The sequence below is a fragment of the Nymphaea colorata genome, chromosome 11, assembly GCF_008831285.2.
Source record: "Nymphaea colorata isolate Beijing-Zhang1983 chromosome 11, ASM883128v2, whole genome shotgun sequence".
NCBI classification, from domain to species: Eukaryota; Viridiplantae; Streptophyta; class Magnoliopsida; order Nymphaeales; family Nymphaeaceae; genus Nymphaea; species Nymphaea colorata.
In genome coordinates this window covers 3,843,123-3,862,999 of record NC_045148.1, presented here as the reverse complement: position 1 = coordinate 3,862,999, position 19,877 = coordinate 3,843,123, and the positions used below count along the sequence as shown (strand labels likewise).

The following is a 19,877-nucleotide window of genomic DNA, read 5'->3' as shown; positions in this document are numbered from 1 at the left end:
CTTCTCTCCCTTTCCATTTCAGTATTTAATTTTCCCAATATATAGTTTTAACTTAAAGCATTAAGCACGTAGTTTCTTTTTATCAAATCACGTATGATCATGCATCTGCATATAATTTTTAAAAAAGCACTAGCACAACTCGTATAAAACCTAGATTGACTTGATCGATGTCATGCCGTGTGACATTAATACAGCATGTGGAAGTCATGTATTATCCTAAGCTCTACTTGAACACACTTTCAAAAGTATAGTTTTCCAAAATATGTTCCCCCTAAAATCAAACCCTTTTTATAAAACATGTTTTCAAAAATCCCATGTCATGTGTGATTAGGACCCAACCTTAGGTCGACCCTTAGTCAGTCTTCTAAGACCAAATCCAGAGTGATCTTAGAATCTCCAACCTGACCCCTACAACTCTTAGAATTAGGTCTCTTGGCCTATCCATATGAGCTAATTAATATTAGATATTGAAGGCTACGATATGAAAACTTAATTAATCATGCCCTGAAACCTTAGATAGGTTCAATCATGAAGACATGAACCCATGTATTGGACATAGGCAATAATTAAGTTTTGGATCAGATATCTTGATCTCAGACCTAGGATCAAATCTTGATAATTTTGGATCTCCATTTTGGATTTAGCAGCCAAACCCTAATAATATCATATCTTCATTTTGAGTCTAAAACATGATACTAGATCTTGATCTTGAATATTGAATTCATGAGATGCTAGGTCTAGACAAAACCTTGATAGATATTGAATTTTGGATCTTCAATCTCGAGTATTGAATCTAAAACTTAAACCTTGGATTTTGGATCATTATTTCTAAACCCCAGAAACAGTATCATGAACTTAAATCTAGACCTGAACCATAAAAAGTTAGGTTTATAATCATCAAATTCAAATTTGGATTCAAAATATAACTCTAGGTCCACTTCCCATAAACCCAAACACGGTAGACACCAAATCTCGATTACATGTGATCTAGTTTGCATGCTTCATATTAGTCTAAGTTCATTATGTATAGGCTTGTGATGAGCTGGGACATGAACTATCATTCTCTTGAGTTCTCTGGTTCATAAAATCCATAATTCTAATGGTCCACCTAGATTTTCAAATTGTACATTTTCAAAACTAGTGCACATTTGATTTTGTTCAAACAAGATCAGGATGATAATCGAGTTTTATACTTTAGATCACAAAGCTTAGCCTTCGTCTGATTGCCCCCAGTAAAGGTGCCAAAAATGGTCATCTTGTGTGTTTCCACATGGACAAACGGAGGCAAGCATAAGTAATATTTTTCTTATATTTATGGTCTATATGCAAGATTGAAATTTTTTTCATGCTGAATCACCAATATTAGGAAACGAGCAGCCATCAAGTTTGATCCATCTCTTTTAGAGTTGCTAGAATTTTCCCAAGTTCAAAAAAGAAGATCAGCATCGCGTCTTGATGAATGATCCTACTGAGAATATTGCCATTGGCACTCCTAAGGAGTCCACTCTCCAAAGAGATCGAAGTTTACTTGATTTGATTTTGTCTAGACCTTGAATTTTTTCTTTTTCAAGATGTTTCATGTTTCTTTTGATTTGAAAGCATTCATAATATGATGAAAGTTTGATTTACTTACCCCTTGTTTGATGAAGAGGAGCGCTTTTGCATCTTTTTCATGCTTTCTTTGAGTTCCTTTTGCTTCGCTGGAGTCCATGATGCAAAGTCACATCGTCATCGAGTTCTTCATATCCTTCAAAAACGACCTCCAAAGATCTTATGATATGAAAAGGGTTTTCAATTGGGGACTAAAAAAATCGTAACTTCCACCCTCAAATATTGTCACTTGATTTTGAGAAGACTTGAAGCTGGAGTTGCCAAAGCTTGATCTCATACGTTCGCAAATGAACCGTTGATATCAAACTTTTTGGGGCAGGAACTGTAGAGAAATATAAAGAATATGAGTTGGAAATATTGCGACACTAAGAGGTTTTTGAAATAACGGTCAACTAAATGGGCCTTTTGAGAGAGGTGGAAGTGAGAGAAAAAGAAAAGTTGCGATGTGAGGAATGAAAGCTTTGCAATTTTTTGTGAAGCTCTTTTTTTCGTTGACTCAAGCAATGAATTTCATGGTCTTTATATCGGCTTCACAGGGGGAGGACTTCAGTATATCTTAATTACAATAATCACCTCCAATGAAGCTTAGGAGGTTGTAATCTCATTTTTTCAAGCATTTTACAACTTCAAGATTATTTGGGGGAAGTTAAGTGCCTCCATTTATGTTGCCATATTCATTTTCTTGTTTTGGGTTCGGATATCAAGTTTTTGGATGCAATTAAATTACAAATTTTCTGCAGAGATTAGGAACCCAGGTTCAAGTTGCACAATATTCCGCTCATGAAAATATATGCTATCGAAGTCCCAGCAAATCTGAAAAATTATATGAAGTTGCCCATAAACCTCTCTCCCGCTCTCTCAAAAGACAACTATCTGCACCACCAGATTACAAGTGCTATATGAAATGAATCCTGTTTCATTCGATGTGTCAAAGAAGAAATCATCGCCTATAGCAGATAAAAAAGCAAGAAATCATTGACATGATCCAAATGAAAGCAAAATCTTGTCCAAGATATATCCAAATGGTGCAGGAACAATTACAGTTGAAAAATATGCATCAGTTTATATCAAATCCAAAAGCCCAAGAACTAGATCTGTATCATGATCTTATAAATAGAACGGCCCACTATCAGCAAGAGAGATAAAGCTAACAAAACTGGATGCAGACTATTACAGTCCAGAAACAATAAATATTGTTTTTTTTCCACTTTTATTTCTTTTTGTTTACAAAAACAGACTTATTCTATCTTCAAGGGAATGAGGCACGTTCAAGGAATTTAAAAAGACAAGATGAAACACAAAAGGATAAGAAGATTTCACCAGGGGAGCTTACATTTTTTTACACGATAACCACTTAAGCCTCTATGACATGATTGAAAGCATTTTATTTTAGTGGAACGACATAGTAAGGATAAACTGCCCATGTCAAAAACCCAACAGACAATTCACTAATTGGCACTGGTATATGGAACGAAAGGACCATAACTAATTAAAATGAAAGCAACTAAATCCACAGCTCAGGTGGCATTAATTGAAAATCCAATATTCAGACTTCAAAGTGCTTAATTGAACCCCTTAGTGATATGTTGCAAAAACCTTATCACTGTGACTCGTCTCTCTATATTATAATCTACATGCCCTTTATAAGCAATTTCAGCCTCAATGTAGTTGCACAAAGTCACAGGGATGTGTATAGCAAGGCACATGCTTGATTAGGTATTACAAAGCTTACAACATACCTGTTCTTAGCTACAATGACATAAATTAGAAGTTCCCTTGGGAGACATGTAAGTCCATGCCTTCTCTTAAGAATATCTCAGAGCTAATGAACAGAGGAACCTAAAGTGTGGATATTTTTTACGGAAAGGGAGTAGCCATTGGCATTTTTTCCAGTATATTGCCCCATCGCTTCTGCATGATCCAGAAGCATCCATCCAAAAATCTTCTCCGACAACTGATCGATCGGTTTCCTCATCAAATAAGCCGCAGCACAGGCTGAACTAGCCAACATGTTAGATAACATACAGGAGGAATAAGATAACATTAGCTACTTCCATTATCACCATTATTGTCATGCTCTTCATTGAGAGACACAGAGTCACCACGTGGTCTCTTCAGTTCCCGTTCACCTATGTGCAATCCAATGCTGATATCTTGGTTTGAAAAGTTTTTCAAAGCAGAAAGGGTCTTTTGCTCCATCTCACCATCATGGTCATGTTGCCTTTTGTATGTACCACTGGAACTTGGCATAAATTCATGCTCTACACTAGTTTCTGCAACACCTACACCAAACTCAGGATGATCAAATATGGGGTTAATTCCAGGCCCTCGCATACCTTCAGGTAAAGGCTGGATGGTTAGACCAAGAGGCTCATAAATGTCTTCTACTCTGTCTCTCTGCAATGTGCCATCCGTCGGATAACCCAATGGAGATGATTCTCCTACAGCAGAACCAATAGCTGCAGCTGAGCTTCGTCTTTGCTCATTGAGAGCTTCTGCTTATCATGGAATTAGAAGTCAAATATTTTAGGTGGCCTAATTTAAGAATATCAGCAAAAAAATAGCATGATGAAAAAACACTAACCTTGAAGTCCTTCATCACTTGTTACAAGGTCAAGTTCAAGAAGATCAAGAAGCCGGCCAAGGTCTACCCCACTGGTCCAGTTCTGAGGGCCCTGCCCATTTTTCAGCTTCAACCTCCCACGGTTAGCTGTGCCACCCCATATGATCCCTATGGGTCTTGGTTTCTCAACACCATCACCAGTCAATAGAATAAGGCTCCCACTGTCACCCTCCAGGTCAAAAGTCTGATGATTTTCACCAACGACAAGAAAATCAGTCAAGAAGCAGATTCCTTTCTCATCATTGTACTCAAGTGCATAAGCCATAACTGTTCCAGTTGTTAAACCAGAGCTTCTTCCAATCTTAATGACCTTCTTCCCTATAAGGCTATTTATAGGTGATTGCAAGTCCACAACCTTGACATCACCAATTTCACCAATGCCTTTTATGGATGTAGTCACACTGGAAACATCAAAACTGTCTGCAAAAGGAACAAAGGCACCATCTGCTCTTACAAATGTCTCTGCATGCACATTAAATCATTCAGATGAGGCCATGAACATTCAAAGACAACAAAAAATGTAAAGGACAGGTTCCATATCATACTTCCAGATGTTCAAAACCAAGGCCACACTTGGAGATGGGCCAAAAAATTAGAGATTTGGAACAAGAACCTTGAAAACCTTCAACTGTATGGGTACATAACTGCTGAAAAAGGCTGAAACTTGTACAGGTTATATGTCTCATATCCACTTTGTGGAAAATTGTGAGGTATCAAGTTATCAACATCAGGTAACTGTGACTCGATTGGTGAAATGGTACCTCTCCAAGAAAAAAAAAATTTTTTACTGACAAAGAAATATGAGGACTCTTTTGCCAACTTTGCAGTCAGGCCAAATGATCATTTTGCAAAGAATCAGAATTAACCATCTTACCTGGGTTAGTTCCTGCAAATATTCCATACCAAAGATCATCAGTGATAAATGATGTTGCCCTCTCCACTGCACCAAGATATACACCTGGGCCAAGGTTAGGTGGCAAAGGATGAAACATCTTCTGATTTGGATAGTCTAAATCAACTGCAACATGCCTATTTGTGAGAAAACCAATCTGTCTGTTTCCTGTTCGACTTTTCACAATTGCACCAAGTGTTCCATATGTCTCCTGACTTGCAACCTGATGCATTAAGTAAGCCAAAAGACATATTACGTGAAAATACACAGCAACAGACAAGCAGTAACTGAAAAAAAGAAAGGTACACATTCCTATGGTTCTCATGAACAACAAAAAAATATATCCACTAGCAAGTATCACATACGAAGAGAACAAAAGAAGCACACAGGTAATATATAGTAAAGATGTTCATGTTAATTCTATATAGGAGAATTGCCTTTTTGATATGCTAGAAAACTGGCATTTGATATATGATCTCATTCCTTTGCAAAGTAAAATAATCGACTTGGTATATAAGTCATTTTCAGTTTTATCACACACACGAGGAGATAAATATGCACTAACAATTTTATGTGAAAAATCACAGTACTGCTTGGAAAGAAAACAGTAAAGAACTTTTGTTCCATAAAGAGAGGCTATGCATTAGAGATAAGGGGGGTCCCAAGATCAGTTCTTTGAAATTTAACGTTAGTTCTAGAAGAAACAATGAAAGATGGTTCTTTCTACAGATTACCCATTCCTTTCCCACAAGAAGAATAACCACAAAGATGGCAGGATAAAGAAACACATATATCTTACATCAAAATGTAAGAAACAAGTTGATACTTACCAGTTACCAATCTTAACCCAACACAAACTGAGAAAGGGAAGGACCTCTGTTTTCTTCAACGTTGTCTAATTTCACCAAAATTGAGCTATTCTCCAGAACCTAATCCTAATCAACTTTTGGTTTCATAAATAACGAACCTTGATTTTGATGCAATCTTCTTGTCAAATAAATGTTGGATTTAGGGTTGCCAATCCGGGAAGTTGACTGGGGAAGGTTTTAAGAATGGAGACTTGTGTTACATGGGTAATCTATGTATTAATCTTGCCAAAAATATTGATATAGATATTTTGCATCAAAGATTAGGACATCATCATTAAACAAATTGTCGTTGCTTGCTCATATCAAAGAATTTTGTATTGAAAATTTTGAATGTAATGACTGTCTGTTCCTTTTGGAGTAACAACCATCTTTACTTTGATGTTGTTTGAAGGGGGATTCTCATATTATGTGATTTTTGTTGATAATTTTACAAGAATTTGTTGATAATGTTACAAGATATTGTTGGATTTATTATCTAAAGTTTAGATTGGAGGTATTCAATACTAAAAAAAATATCCTAAGAACCGATTCAGAGGAGAGTACATGACAAATGAGCTTAAGAGTTATTTAGAAAGCTATGAAATAATTAATCAAAGATTTTGCTCAAGAACATCCTAATAAAATGGACTATCTGAAAGAAAAAACTGATATATCGTCGAAACTACAAGAACTCATTGCAAAGAATGTTCCTAAAAACTTTTGTATAGTTTATTTTTCGTATTTATTTTTCAATCTGGACAAATATGGAGTTTGACCAGATTGGAGCTAGTTGTTGGACCAGCTCCAATGGTTAGCACTTTAAGAGCCCTTTTTCTTTATTTTTTATGGGGTTGTATATAAATAAGAGGCGCTCCCAGTTGTAATTTTACTGTTCTTAACAGTATTATTGCTGGTTTTAAATAAATTTTCCATTCAAATCCGTTCTGTTTTCAAGTTGTGATATTGGTGCTCTTTTGATTGAAGATCGTCTTGGCTGTTATCAGCCTTATGGTCAGTAATATTTCTGACTGATATCAGCCTCATTCACAACAGGAACTTCACTCCCCATGGCCCCCAAATATGTCTTACATTAATATTGAATATGTCAGCTGAACACTCCATGGAAACAGCCTTTATTCTGTTACTTTGTATTTCTTTTCTTTTGTATGATTTTGAGTACTTATTTTGCATTGAAATTCATCCTTAAAAAAAAGTTATCAATTATATTGCAGTTCAAGTGTTCAACTACAACTTCAAGTTGGTTTGGTAATTTGATTATTTTTAAAACTGTAGTGGTTTAATCTAAAGCTATCTTCAAGTTTTTGCTTGAAATTGTATATTCTTGTTCTATGTCTTGAGCGTAAAAAGTTATACTCATAACATGCATAAGGCAATATCCCCACATCCCAATGATTGAGACGTATTATGTTATACCAACTTTATATAAACTGTGCTTGTTTCAGTATCCACGTCCATGTGAATAGATCTCTACAAACCATATCTGATAAACAATGACATGGAACACCAACTTTGTATTATATTATAGACCAAACCAACAGGATTGAAGTTTGTGAATGCTATGTGATCATAATTAATTATACTTACATGAGAGAAGGATGACCATTTTATCGCCAAAAGTTAAAACAAAAGGGAAATGTATTAGTAGAAAATATTTTTGAAAATATCACAAAAAAAGTTCTTGAAAATCTTGCAATGCTCACGTGAAAATATTGTGATACTTTCTGCTTCAAAAATAACTTCATTTATAGGTATTTTAAATGTATATAAACCATATTCTTTTCTTCTAAAATCTTTAAAATTATTTTTGATCGTTTGTCTAACAGTCTCATAAGAAAGTTAGTAGAAAAACTATAATTTTACAAACTGTTTCTATTAAGTTTTTTAATTCCCATGATTTCCCAAAGAAACAAATTTTTACAATAGCTTATGAGAAATTCCCAAGGGGTACTTATGATTATGGGTTGGCAAAGACAGATTGATATTCATCTCTTTACAGCTCCAAGGACAAATGCTGGGCAAGTCTTCCCTAGTGGCAAAGAAGAGGTCATGTACCAAAATAGTAGCAGTGTCCCTCATCATGGAAACGAAAGCAAATTGAACAATGGAAGTGGCACTGTATGCACATAACCACATGGCTAGGACTTTGTTTAGCATACAGGTATAGGAAAAACTCAGCTTAGCTACCCATCTGAAAAAATTATTCCACCTTTCTGCATCCACAGCTTGAACAACTGAGGAAAATTTAACCAAGACTTTCAAAATTAAGAATTGATTGCTAGAAAAGAAACATGTGTTACTAGCAGGTTTTTTAGGTATTGGCTTGAGGTTTCTCTATAACTAGCTAGATTTCAGGTTTTCACTGGCTTCTGCAAGATTTGGTTGCTGGTAACTTCATGTTTGAGCAATATTCTTCCAGATTTGCCTGATCTCTGAGAACATGCATGGTGCAAATTTATTAGATTGACTTAACAGTCTGTTTTCCAAATGCATTTCATCAGCCTTGAATTTGAGCACAACCATTTCAATTGACTTCGGCACATCACATCACTTTCCATGCCTATATGTCTATCTATCAAATACATGAACAAGAAAGGTATTTCAGCCCAATAAACATTTGCTTACTACCATCATATCATGACATTTCTTGACAGTTCTCAGAACTTTTGAAATATACAAGATAGTGAGAATGCTAAAATCCTTTGAAGGGACACAAGGTAAAGGCACTGCAATCACATGCATTAGAATATGGAAGTTGTAACAGAATCATGAATGATTATCTAAAGAACTGGACAGCTTTCTAGCAGATCAGATGTTCAATTCCAAGGAGATTATCCTGGTGGTACTTTCATACGATTTGTGCAACGTTGTGGCAGCTGAATCTACCGAATTGCTTCCAACATTTCACTTAACTCCACAAACTGATCTTAAGACATTAAACAGAAGATAGACAAACAGCAAGATTTTTCTTGGGTATTTTTCTTCAAAGTTATTTTTCTTGGGAAAATCTTGGGGAAAACTCCGGAAATTTAAAAAAATGAAAAAAATAAAAAAGATTAGGAAAAGTTGGAATAAATCAGAAACTAATAAGAGAACATAAATAGAACTAGATAAAAGTGATAAAAAGAATGTTCTAATGATGGATGGAAAACAATTTAGTTTAGGTTTAAATTTGAAACCATGATGATATTAACATTAATAGATTTAATTACAAGTTAAACTCATTGGACGAATTACAACTATGCAAATGAAGGACCTAAATCTCGTTCACTTCATTATGTACTTGTGTAGACCACTTAAATGAATCTTTATGGATGCCATTACAAATTAATTTCATTAGATGAACTACAATAGAGCAAATGAAGGGTCTGCCGTTCGTAAATTATGTACTTGTGATTCTAATCATTTAATAAATCTCTGTAGATGTAATTACAAGTTAAACTTATTAATGATCTAATATTTGTACAAATAAAGGACACGTAAGTCTCATTTGTATCATTTCGCACGTGTAATTCTGCTCATTTAAATCATTGTCACACACGTCTTATTTGAAAAAGGCACGCATAATACGCCAAAACACAGTCACCCATATAAAACGTGAAAAAAGCATGTCTTTATTAAAAAAACACCAAAAAAAAATAAACGCATATTATACGTGTATTATACATATTTTTTCACGTTTTTTCGTATTTTTTATGATTTTTTATTTTTTATAATTTTCAGGACTTATTAATGTTTTAAATTTTTTAAAAGTTTGCTGAGATTTTCTCGAGATATTCCCGAGATAAACAACTTTGTCATATTATACCCGAGAAATTCCTCACCATATAATACCCGTACACATTTTTTGTGACAATGATTTAAATGAATCTCTATAAATGTAAATCATGTAATTACAAATTGATTTCATTAGACTAATCATAGACACAAACATCGTGATATTTTCAAAAATATCGTGTTATTAATGAAAAAATGAAGAAAACAAAAAAAAAGAAAATATTATGCTATTCTGAAAAAACGTTAAAAATCAATTAATCTTGATTTCAACGTGATTTCATCGTGATTTTTTCATTTATTTTTATTTTATTTTCTGTTTTCATTTTTTACTTTTGTTTCATTGTTTTATTTCCTCTTGTTTTAGGTACTTAGCGGGACCTCGTAAATGCAATACAATACTTATATTCTTGTATTTTTACCTAATGTTTTCATTTTTATAATTTTTGTTTAATCTCCGAGATTTTTGCGAGATTTTTCTCAAATAAATAAGTTTTGCTGAAAAATACCCAAGAAAAACCTTGCTGACAAGAACCCAAGAAAGATAGTTTGTGGCTATGAGACGAACTACAATAGAGCAAATGAAGGAAACAAAGTTTGTTTTTAAGTGCATGTTTTTTTGTTTTTCTTAGTTTTATTGTTAATATCATTTAAAATATCATGCAATATTTTTGAAAATATTGTGATATATGTGACACTGAGTACAATCTTGATAGATTAAAAAGTTCCAGGTATGGTTAAGCTAACCTCACACATCATGTGAAAAGGAAACTATTATCTATGAACAGCAAATAATGGGGACAAATCACAAATCATGGTTTCACGCTGAAGTTCTGGAAGTATTAGTTGAGCTAGAGGTCTCATGTACAGTTTGAAATCTTTGCAAAGTGGTTTTGCAAGTCCTTGTTTCTGGTGAGGTGCATCAGTCATTATTCCATCATGGAGGAGGAACATCAAAGAGCTTGCACTCTTTCTTTGTAAGTGACACAGTTGCTTCAGAAAGATTAAAAATAATATTTGTGAGGTCACATGACTGAGCAAGGACCTTTACAATATTTTCTCAAGCTCAAGGCCTAATGAGTTATTGACATCTCCCCTTCTTCCACGGAAAAGATCCAGAAAAATCTTTTTTCCATTTCATTTTTGGACCCAACGCACACTGACATCTAAATGTACTCTAGAAGAACTCCCTCTATATTCATTTTTGAAAAGTGAACATAGTATGAGATGCAATTCTGGTTTTAGATTGTTTATTCAGAGTTTTTTGTACCTCATAACTTTCTTTCCAGGTTAAAAAAGAAAAAAGAAATCTTTAGCTTAAATCGGAAGACTGCTGTATTGTTACAAGCAACTTCCTCAGTGTTACAGTAAGTACTAAAAAATGTAATGATGATTAATTATAAGATTTAATAATTTTTCAGACAAGATCTGGATTATTGATTGTAGAAAATAGCCATTAATAGACATGTAAACAAGGTAAAGAGTCAACTTAAAAGAAGGCATCAGACTATTTGAATGAGTAATCCGTACAAGGAATTATAATCAGGAAGGAAGAGCATTCAGAAAGAAGTGGCATCATGAGCCGTTCAGTTACTTTGGGGGACAAGTTACAGAACCACAAAGGGATGCGAATAGTAAGAATTGTGAAATTTAGAAACTAGTGGATGTGTCTTTTTTGTCGAAGAAGCAATAAATCCCCACATAAGCTTGTGAGGGTACTTACAGTTTTGACACATTTAGGCTCCCTACTAAAGTATCTCATAAGAATTACCACTATAAATTACAATACATAAGCCATAATTTAAAATGAGATCCTTACGTTCTAATTGGTTTTTCCAACATTTACCACATTTTTCACGAGTTATTAAAAAAAATTCAGCCTTCCCTTGTCTCATCCATATTCCATTTGTGTAACTTCTACTAATAGAAATATTGTTCTATCTAAACACAATAAGATAGACCAACATTTTGTTAACAAAGAAGCACAAGTTCAAGAGCTAGAGACTCATATAAAGGTCCACTTAAGAACTACTAAAGCATCAACTTGGGGTTTAACAGTAAATCATGTGACTCTTTTCCCATGTGCAATTCAAAATTCAAAATAGTAATTTCTTATGCTTTTATGTAAGGGCTCATAGCTATTCAAGCTGCATTAACTGTTCAAGAACAATAGTCTAGTTCACTATCACAGGGAGCATATGAAATGGCAACAAAGCGTTAGTGAAGCCATCTGAAAGAGCTCTTTCAAGGAACAAAAAGAAGGCTAATTCAGATTAATCTCTAGACACACACACACACACAATATGGAAAAACACATTCACTAAGATTACAATCCAATACAATGCATACAATTATATTGTAATGTATTGAATATATAAATTCTATGTTGTATATTTAACATCTAATTACAGATACAGCAATATATAACAGCATGTATGCAATTGCAGTCACGAAAGTGGAAAAGAGAACACGGCAGTTGTAATGTGTTGTAGAATGGAAGGACTTAACTCATTGGCCAGTGAAAAGTGGGAAAAGAAGCAAGGAAAAAATGATATGAAAGATGGAGATGAAGATGATGCAGAGACAAGGTAAGGGAGAGGAGCAGTTGGCTAAAAAAAGAAGTCAAAGAGGAGTCGGTCAGTGAAAAAAGGTATCAAAAAATGGATGAAAGAGGAGTCAGTCAGCACTGACTGTGTCCAGAAAAGGTCAGATACGACCCTGGGTACGTTGACCGTACCCGACACCACCAGGCACCGTGTCCGTGCCTTCTCAGAGGCGTGTCCGTACCTGCACCCGTGTCCAGGCGAGTTGACACCGACACTTCAGGTGCACCCGTGTATCAGAGGTGGTAACCAGATTGCCAACTCCTGATAATATGCAAAATGGTGTATTATTGTTTCCTTGGCAATCAGACCAGTATAGTGTGACTCCAACTTGCCAACCCAAAAAAGAAATGCTCTATTCAACTGCAAATTTGGAGTAATCTACAAGTTGCTAAACTAACTATGAACGAACCACCACTATTTTGGAAGTGCAGCAGTGACTATTTTGGAAGTGCACTTGTCTACAGAACTTCTAATGTTTGGGATTGGGAAGAGCCATAGTAAAGTAATAATCACAGATCCTGCTAAAATGAGTACAGAACATAGCCATAGATATCACACATTTTTGGATGTCATATTAATATTAAAAAAGAGAAAAAGGAAAAACAAACGTGAAAAGAACACATTTTTTGAAAAAAATAAATTGATCATGTTGTTTTCCCTTGTCTTCGTTTTCCTCTTTTCTTAATATTAATTTCATCATGGATTAAGCTTTTAAACATGAATTAAATTGCTTATTGTCTTGAAATATTATTCAGGAACATCCGATTATCCCATTTCAGAAGATTTGCCAACATTCTATAGAATAGTAGAACACCCACACACATAGAACAGGATTCGAAGGCTAGTCTATTAAGAAACTGCGGATTCAATTGCGAAAACAGCTGTTCGAGAAGGGACATAGCCAACCGCTGAAACTCTTGTTCCAATGACCCTTGATGGGATGGACTGATCGTATTCAATTTGAAGTTGACTCTTTCGCAATAGGGCACTCTAGTGGCACTGTCACAAACCCATATCTTGCCAACACCTGTGCATTAGTCCAATATTGTGCCATTTTATCTAGTCATTTTTCCAGCTTGTTCGAATATAAAAGACCTGTTTTTTACTCAATTACTAGGCCAATCCTTTAAATTTCTCCACGCCACTCATGAAGCTTCTTTCCAAAAGATAGGCAGCTGGCGACAAGAATCTTTTGCATAGCTTTGACACAACCCTTAACACAGTCATAGCATGAAAACATGTATGAACTATGAATAAAGCCTCAATGGTCATCAAGGACATGCTCATGAGTCATGACCAAACGCTGAGCTGATAATTCTCTGTAGACAGTATTGGGGGTGGGGGGGTGGGAGTAATCTCGGAAGTATCGTTCTTCACAAATTTGACGGTTAAAGGAAACCATTAAGTCATGGCAATCCTAGGAGGGCTTAGTCTCTAGTTGTGAAGGAGATGAGTCATATGAAAGAAAATCTAGGAACTATGATTGTTCACAAATTCGATGGTCAAAGGAAGACCCTCTACCCATGGCAATCCTCGAAGGCCTTATACTCTAGTTAGGAAGGCATGAGTAATATGAACACTAGAGAAGGAAGTGACCTTATTTGTTAGAAAGAACATCTCTGGTGGTGAAATCATGGCCGGAAGGAACAGCAAGAAAAATTAGATCCTCTTCAAGATGTCAAAAGCAATTTCCAAGAACAGGAAAACGATACAAAATGGTCATAGAAAAGTAGATGGTGAGTCAAGTCTGCCGGACGATTCTTATAATTAAAAGGAAATTAATTCCACCTAGAACCAGTCTGCATGAGTTGACAACGTTTCTTCAGGAAATCCTACCTGAAACTTTGATTTGTGACATAGTCACAAATATCACCAAGATTTTCAATTTCTCATGCTTTTATTGTCAAACCAGAATGAGACATTTTTTCATTGAGAAAATAACATGAGACTTACAATTTGTCCCCAAACTGAATTTCTTGTGATAAAATCACAAGAACAAGTGCTTCATTTTGTTAAAAAAAGGTTATTCTTAAAGCTTGGAATACTTGTAGCTTGAAATTTGGAGCCTTGAACTTTTCAATCTTGTAGACGTGTTCTTTATATTTTTTATGCAGCGTTATATGTTACTTAATTATTCATTTCTTCATTATTTGTTATTTGTTATACAACAAGGATATTACTTGCTTAATTAGCAAATTCTAACTCATTTACTCTTTTAAGCTTGACATATTTAACATCTTTGTTCTAGCTTTTTGTGTGTTCTATAACCTCTTATTTGAGATTTTTTTTTCCTTTTCTTTTTGGAAATTTCCCAGGTTTTCATGAGAGAAACCTCACCCAAAAGTACCCAAGAAAAATTTGCCAATAAAAATCCAATTGTAACCATGGGTTTGCACTTCCTTAACCTGGTAAAAACAAAGATGATCTTTGCTTGGGGTTCATTCATATTAATAATTTCCAATCAAATATCTTGTGCACTTGTTGTTAGATAGGCTTGTGTTTATTTCTTTCCCTCAGTTTGTCATTGTACAGATATATGCATTTACGTTCATAGTTGAACCAGGTTTAGGAGCTTGATCAACTAGATGACCTGTTCAAAGAACCTGTTAAGGTTTCATTTGTTTTCAGGCTAGAAATTTCTCCAATGTACTAACTGTTTCTCAGTTAATTACCTCGTACAGCTCCGAAGGTGAGTGTAATCATACAATTAGAGAAATGAATCCAATGTCTAGATTGGCAGGCCTTGAGAAGCCAACCAATGGCAGCTTCCTACTTTTGACTGGAAGGCATGTTTGGCATCTAAGAAGATCAATCGAAGCAACTTAAATAGCCATATCATATCACAATATGAATCTATAGGTCAAATGTTAAGATACCATAGCACTTTAAAAGATGACACTCATTTTGTGCACTAAAAGATTTCCTCATTCGCTAAATCTGCAAAAATAGAATGCTTCAAGGCAGGACTAGATGTACATAAAGCCAACTACATGATATGAAGTTGACTTTCATCCCTACCCTTCTTAAGGGGAAGACGCCCATTGTCACATTTAGTGAACATGAAAGTGTCGGAAAAGGAAATTGTAAGTTATACCTGGGAACCTGAACCAATGGTTGGGTCACTTCCACGCAAACCATCTACAAGCTCATTGTACAACTGTTCCTTAGGAGTTGCCGCTGGAGCACCATAATATGCAAACTCCACAACATCCACATCACACCACACGCCTCCTGGTCCCTACTCATGTTAAAGTTATCAGTTGCAAATTTAAGAGAGAATCATGCAGAAATTTTGCCAATAGATAACTTTCGGTTTGTGTCATGAATCAGGATTCGACTGACATTTACCTCAAGTGCAGAGGGAAGGCACTGGATGTGGTTAAGCCATTGCTTGTGCACTTTTCGTGCAACAAAGACAAGGATAGCGGGTATATCTGTCAACACACCTTGCCTGATTCGGAAGCCAACAGCAGTGCCAAGACTGTAACGCCGCAATATTTTGCTGTGAAATGCCCTTATCGTCATCAATTCCAGAAGAGTTGTAGCTTGTTGGCCGGTGGGTAATCGATCCAGGTTCTCTGGTAGCACCCCCTTTTGAAGGTTCCCAAAATAATTTGCCCTATCTTCAGCTGCATCATTCAATCTAGAAGAAGTAGGCCATAGGAAGTAGGCAGCATTGCCCTCAGAATGCTGGCCACTTGAAGCAATTGCCTGGAGTGGTGGTGGGCTATTCGAGTGAAGACACTGATTAACACAGTAAGTTCGCTCAAGATCCAGAGATGATTCATCTGACTGAGTTGAACTAGAGTTTCTTCTCCCTAGCTCCAGAGATATACTATTGTCCATTTCTTCACGAGGCCTATACAAGACTATTTTCAGATGCTCTTAGAATATGTACACTGGAATGACATAGACCAGAGCATAAAAGTCAAAATAGCAGGAGACACCCAAGTGAGACGGAGAAGAAAGGAAAGAAAAAGAAAACCTCAGCAGGTAATCCATTTGGCTTCAGAGGAGGAAGGAAAAGGTAAAGTGTCATGCTATGATCTTGACTTGCAGTCATACAAAAAGGATCTTAAAAAAAGTTGAAGAAATAAGAGTAAAAACCCAAAACTCCTTTCGCAATGACAAGAGAACTGGGAAAAGGAAAATGCCCAAGTTAGCGTTTCAAAAACTGACGCTACACCGGGGAGCGCAAGCGTTTCGGAACACACCCAATTGGAAGAAAAAAGCAAAACGCAGAGAACCGCCATGGAAGTACAACAGAAACGCAAAGACCAAATTTTCGTGGCATATTTCATAGCAGAAATGAAACCAAGAAGGAAAAGAAGAAAGAGAAAAGATACTCAACCTCAACCTCAACATGTGAAACCTCGGCACTAAAAACAGAAACCGACATAGAAAGATGCAAGCAAAGATACCACTTTTCCATAAATCAAGAAGCATCATCAATCCATACGAGGAGGAAAACATTTAAAAAAACAAGAAGATGCAACACTTGCACAGTGGTAGCAAAGAGGAACCACTGTACCCACATAAACCTCCAGTGTCTACACCATTATTGCTTATATAATGGGGGAGAGAGAGATAAAAGAGGCTCACTGATCCATAGTGAAGTCCTTTTGTTGGTGGTGGTTGTAGTGGTGGTGGTGATACTGAGTATTAATCAATCTGAGCTTATCCTGAAAAGGGAGAGAGGAAGGAGGAGGAAGAAGAGGAGCTTGGTGGTCTTCCTGAGCTTCTACGAGCTGACCCATTTGGCAGAAAGGAGCAGGAATCTAGCCAGCGAGCAGCAAATGCCACGCTCTTCAGCGGTCACTCTCGTGTTGAATTGACAACATTCACTTCTCACATTGCCTAGGGTCCAGTAGTTACCACGGCCTTGTGGAGAGGGAACCTCAAAAGGACGTCGTAAAAACGACGTATGTATCCATACTTCCCTTTTCTCCTTGTTTTTCTCTCTTGCCTTCAAACTTTTGTACGCACCCCCACAATAATGTGTTTATGTTCGAAAGGATAAGATTGTTACTGCCATCTTTGGGATGTAAAAGGGCAATGGGACCAGCTAGCAACTGAGCCAACACTTTTCTGGGTGATGCTAACGACGTAGTCGATGACGATTATGTCCGTGATGTGGATCATGAGCTCATAGGGTTAGTTACCTGTCAAGTTATTAAAAACGTCTCCAAAGACGAACACTTTTCTCTCATTAAAATTCTGAAAACTCTTTATTAAAACTTTCGGATGTGGAAAGATATCTTTTGTCATGTTTGAAAGCCCCTCTGTAGTTATTGTCCATTTGACGTAGATCTGTAAAGGCACAAAATCCTGTCCATTGGAAATTAACTTATAGAAAAACAAGTTTTCAAGTTGATTCGTTCTGATCAGCGGTCTTTTCAAAACTTAGCATCTGTACCGGACTTTTAACAAAATTCATTTTTGTCGTTTAAGCTAGTTTATGCTCATGCCATAGAGCCATTTTCCATATCACAATGTTTTAAATATTATGTTGCTTGACAGTATTTCTATCTTTAAACAGTTGATTTGATTTGAACAAAACCACACTGTCGGAATGAACATAATTTGTACATCTTGTCTCTCTGTGCCGTACAAAACAAGAAAGTTCAACTGCAATATATGAACATTGTCTTACAGTCAAGAACGCCTTCCCTTGATCTAATGATGCCAATATGGGTTTGACACAATTCACCTGTTAGTATCACGCTTTCGAGCTTTTCTTGAGAGATAAAGTCACTATTCTCCAGGTCATTTTTTTCATGTATGTTAGCCATCATTTTTCTTACGTTCTTAATCTTCTCTTTTTAGTTTAAACTTTTGATGCGATTGGGAACTGTTTACTTATTGAACAATTAACGTATGTCAGGTCCACATGCTTCCTTTATATATCAAGAGGTCCAATGGTTTTAAACTAGGATTTCTCGGTCTCTTATCTTGCAAATCAATAATCAGGTTAACATGAGAATTAATCCCACCACTCAAATGAGCGCCAATGCCCCTTCCCTTTCCTTTCCCTAAAGGTAATCCAGAGCTAAATCAGTACCAAGTTGGTGAGCTCTTTATATGCTTCGACTATGCCCATCGACCTAACTTGTGAATCAATAATCCAAATACAACTATATAGTTGCTTCTCAAAATTGGTAGCCACGACCATACAGTACTATTAAGGCACACTGTACGGTGCCGTGATTTAGAACTGCCAACTTTTTAAATTTTTTTGTACAGCAAAGAAGTAAATTAAATGGTGGTCCTGAAACATGATACTCTATGGAGGTACGCTCTCTCATTTGCGTGGATGTAACTACCAAATGTCAGATGCAACGGCATAAATATATTTAAATTCACTCGCTAAGTTAGTACATTCCCTTGCTTTTGAGGTATCACAAGATTTAAAATTGATGAAAGGTGAGGACCAGCTACGGACTGGTGTAGTGTGACCACTTCTAAATCGACAATGAATTAAGCGGTTGATATCCTTCGTGTGTCTTCATCTCCACTCTTTGGCTGAATTAATCACTTAAACGTCGTCAAATGAACTTTCATTTCCAGCATTTGCAGACATCTCTCTCTCTCCTTCACGTGTTGCTTTCTAAGCTGCCAATCGACAGACATAGCTTGCTGCAGTCTTGTACCACTCTGCGTGTGTACGTGTATATGTGTGTGTGCCTGCACATACCTGTGTGTCCTTTATCAGTGTGGCGCTGTGAAAGAGAGAGGGAGAGAGAAGGAGAAAAGCTGCTTTACGTACCATGTCTCCAACTGTAACACTAAAACCCAAAACACTGTTGATAACAAAAACTAATGATGAGAAAGAAAATGAAAACCGGTTTCAAAAGTAAGCCCATGAAATCTCAATCCCCTTGCTCATCGCCTACATTACGATCCCATAAGGATGATGACATGCAGTGTGGAGTTAGAAATTTTTTTGATAAGGGGTACTATTTTGAAAATATTAATTCTTTAAGATGGTGTTTGGTTTCCGTTACGTACTGTTCGAAGAACGCCATGTTCATATGACACCACCAAACATCGAGCAAAAAACAAACTGAGGACAGAGCATTCTTGTATCATCCAGAAACACAAAAATGTGTACTCACCTGAAACAGCACCAACCTTGTAAGCAAAGGCGAGTTCCTCTTATCTAAAACCTTCTCAAGCGCAGCCCTCTCATTGTTTCTCTCACAGTCACGCTCTCTGTTGCTGCATGTGCCAGGTAACTAGGGATGTCAATATATCCGAGTTAGATAAAATATCCAACTTAACCATTATAAAAAAAATTTCAGATGTAGAAAAAAAATCGATATTCGATTAAGAAATGAGATTGAATTTGGATTTAAGAAAAACATCTGATCAGATTCGGATATACATAAATATCCGGTAAGATTTGAAATGATTTATTTTTAGACAAATATCATACAACTAATGCTCTTACATTTTGAGAATCAATCAAATTCAGTTCAAAATTTGGATATAAAGATAAAAATGAG

At 36.0% G+C, this 19,877-nt stretch overlaps 1 protein-coding gene across 6 annotated transcripts; it reads right to left on the bottom strand.

Annotated features, from left to right (window-relative positions):
- Positions 1–3,106: 3,106 nt before the first annotated feature.
- On the bottom strand, positions 3,107–17,258 carry LOC116264150 (protein NARROW LEAF 1-like). Of its 6 annotated transcripts, none has more exons than XM_031644195.2 (6): positions 16,975–17,258; positions 15,721–16,231; positions 15,467–15,610; positions 5,109–5,349; positions 4,196–4,696; positions 3,107–4,106 (listed from the first exon to the last, which is right to left on the bottom strand). In XM_031644195.2, the coding sequence occupies exons 1-6, from the start codon at positions 17,127–17,129 to the stop codon at positions 3,655–3,657; spliced, it is 2,004 nt and encodes a 667-aa protein (XP_031500055.1). In that variant the 5' UTR covers positions 17,130–17,258; the 3' UTR covers positions 3,107–3,654. The 6 variants fall into 6 exon arrangements, with proteins under 6 accessions (XP_031500055.1, XP_031500057.1, XP_031500058.1 ...); XM_031644197.2 differs by having other exon boundaries at positions 15,721–16,241; positions 16,975–17,115; XM_031644198.2 differs by having other exon boundaries at positions 15,721–16,271; positions 16,975–17,114.
- Positions 17,259–19,877: the final 2,619 nt, after the last annotated feature.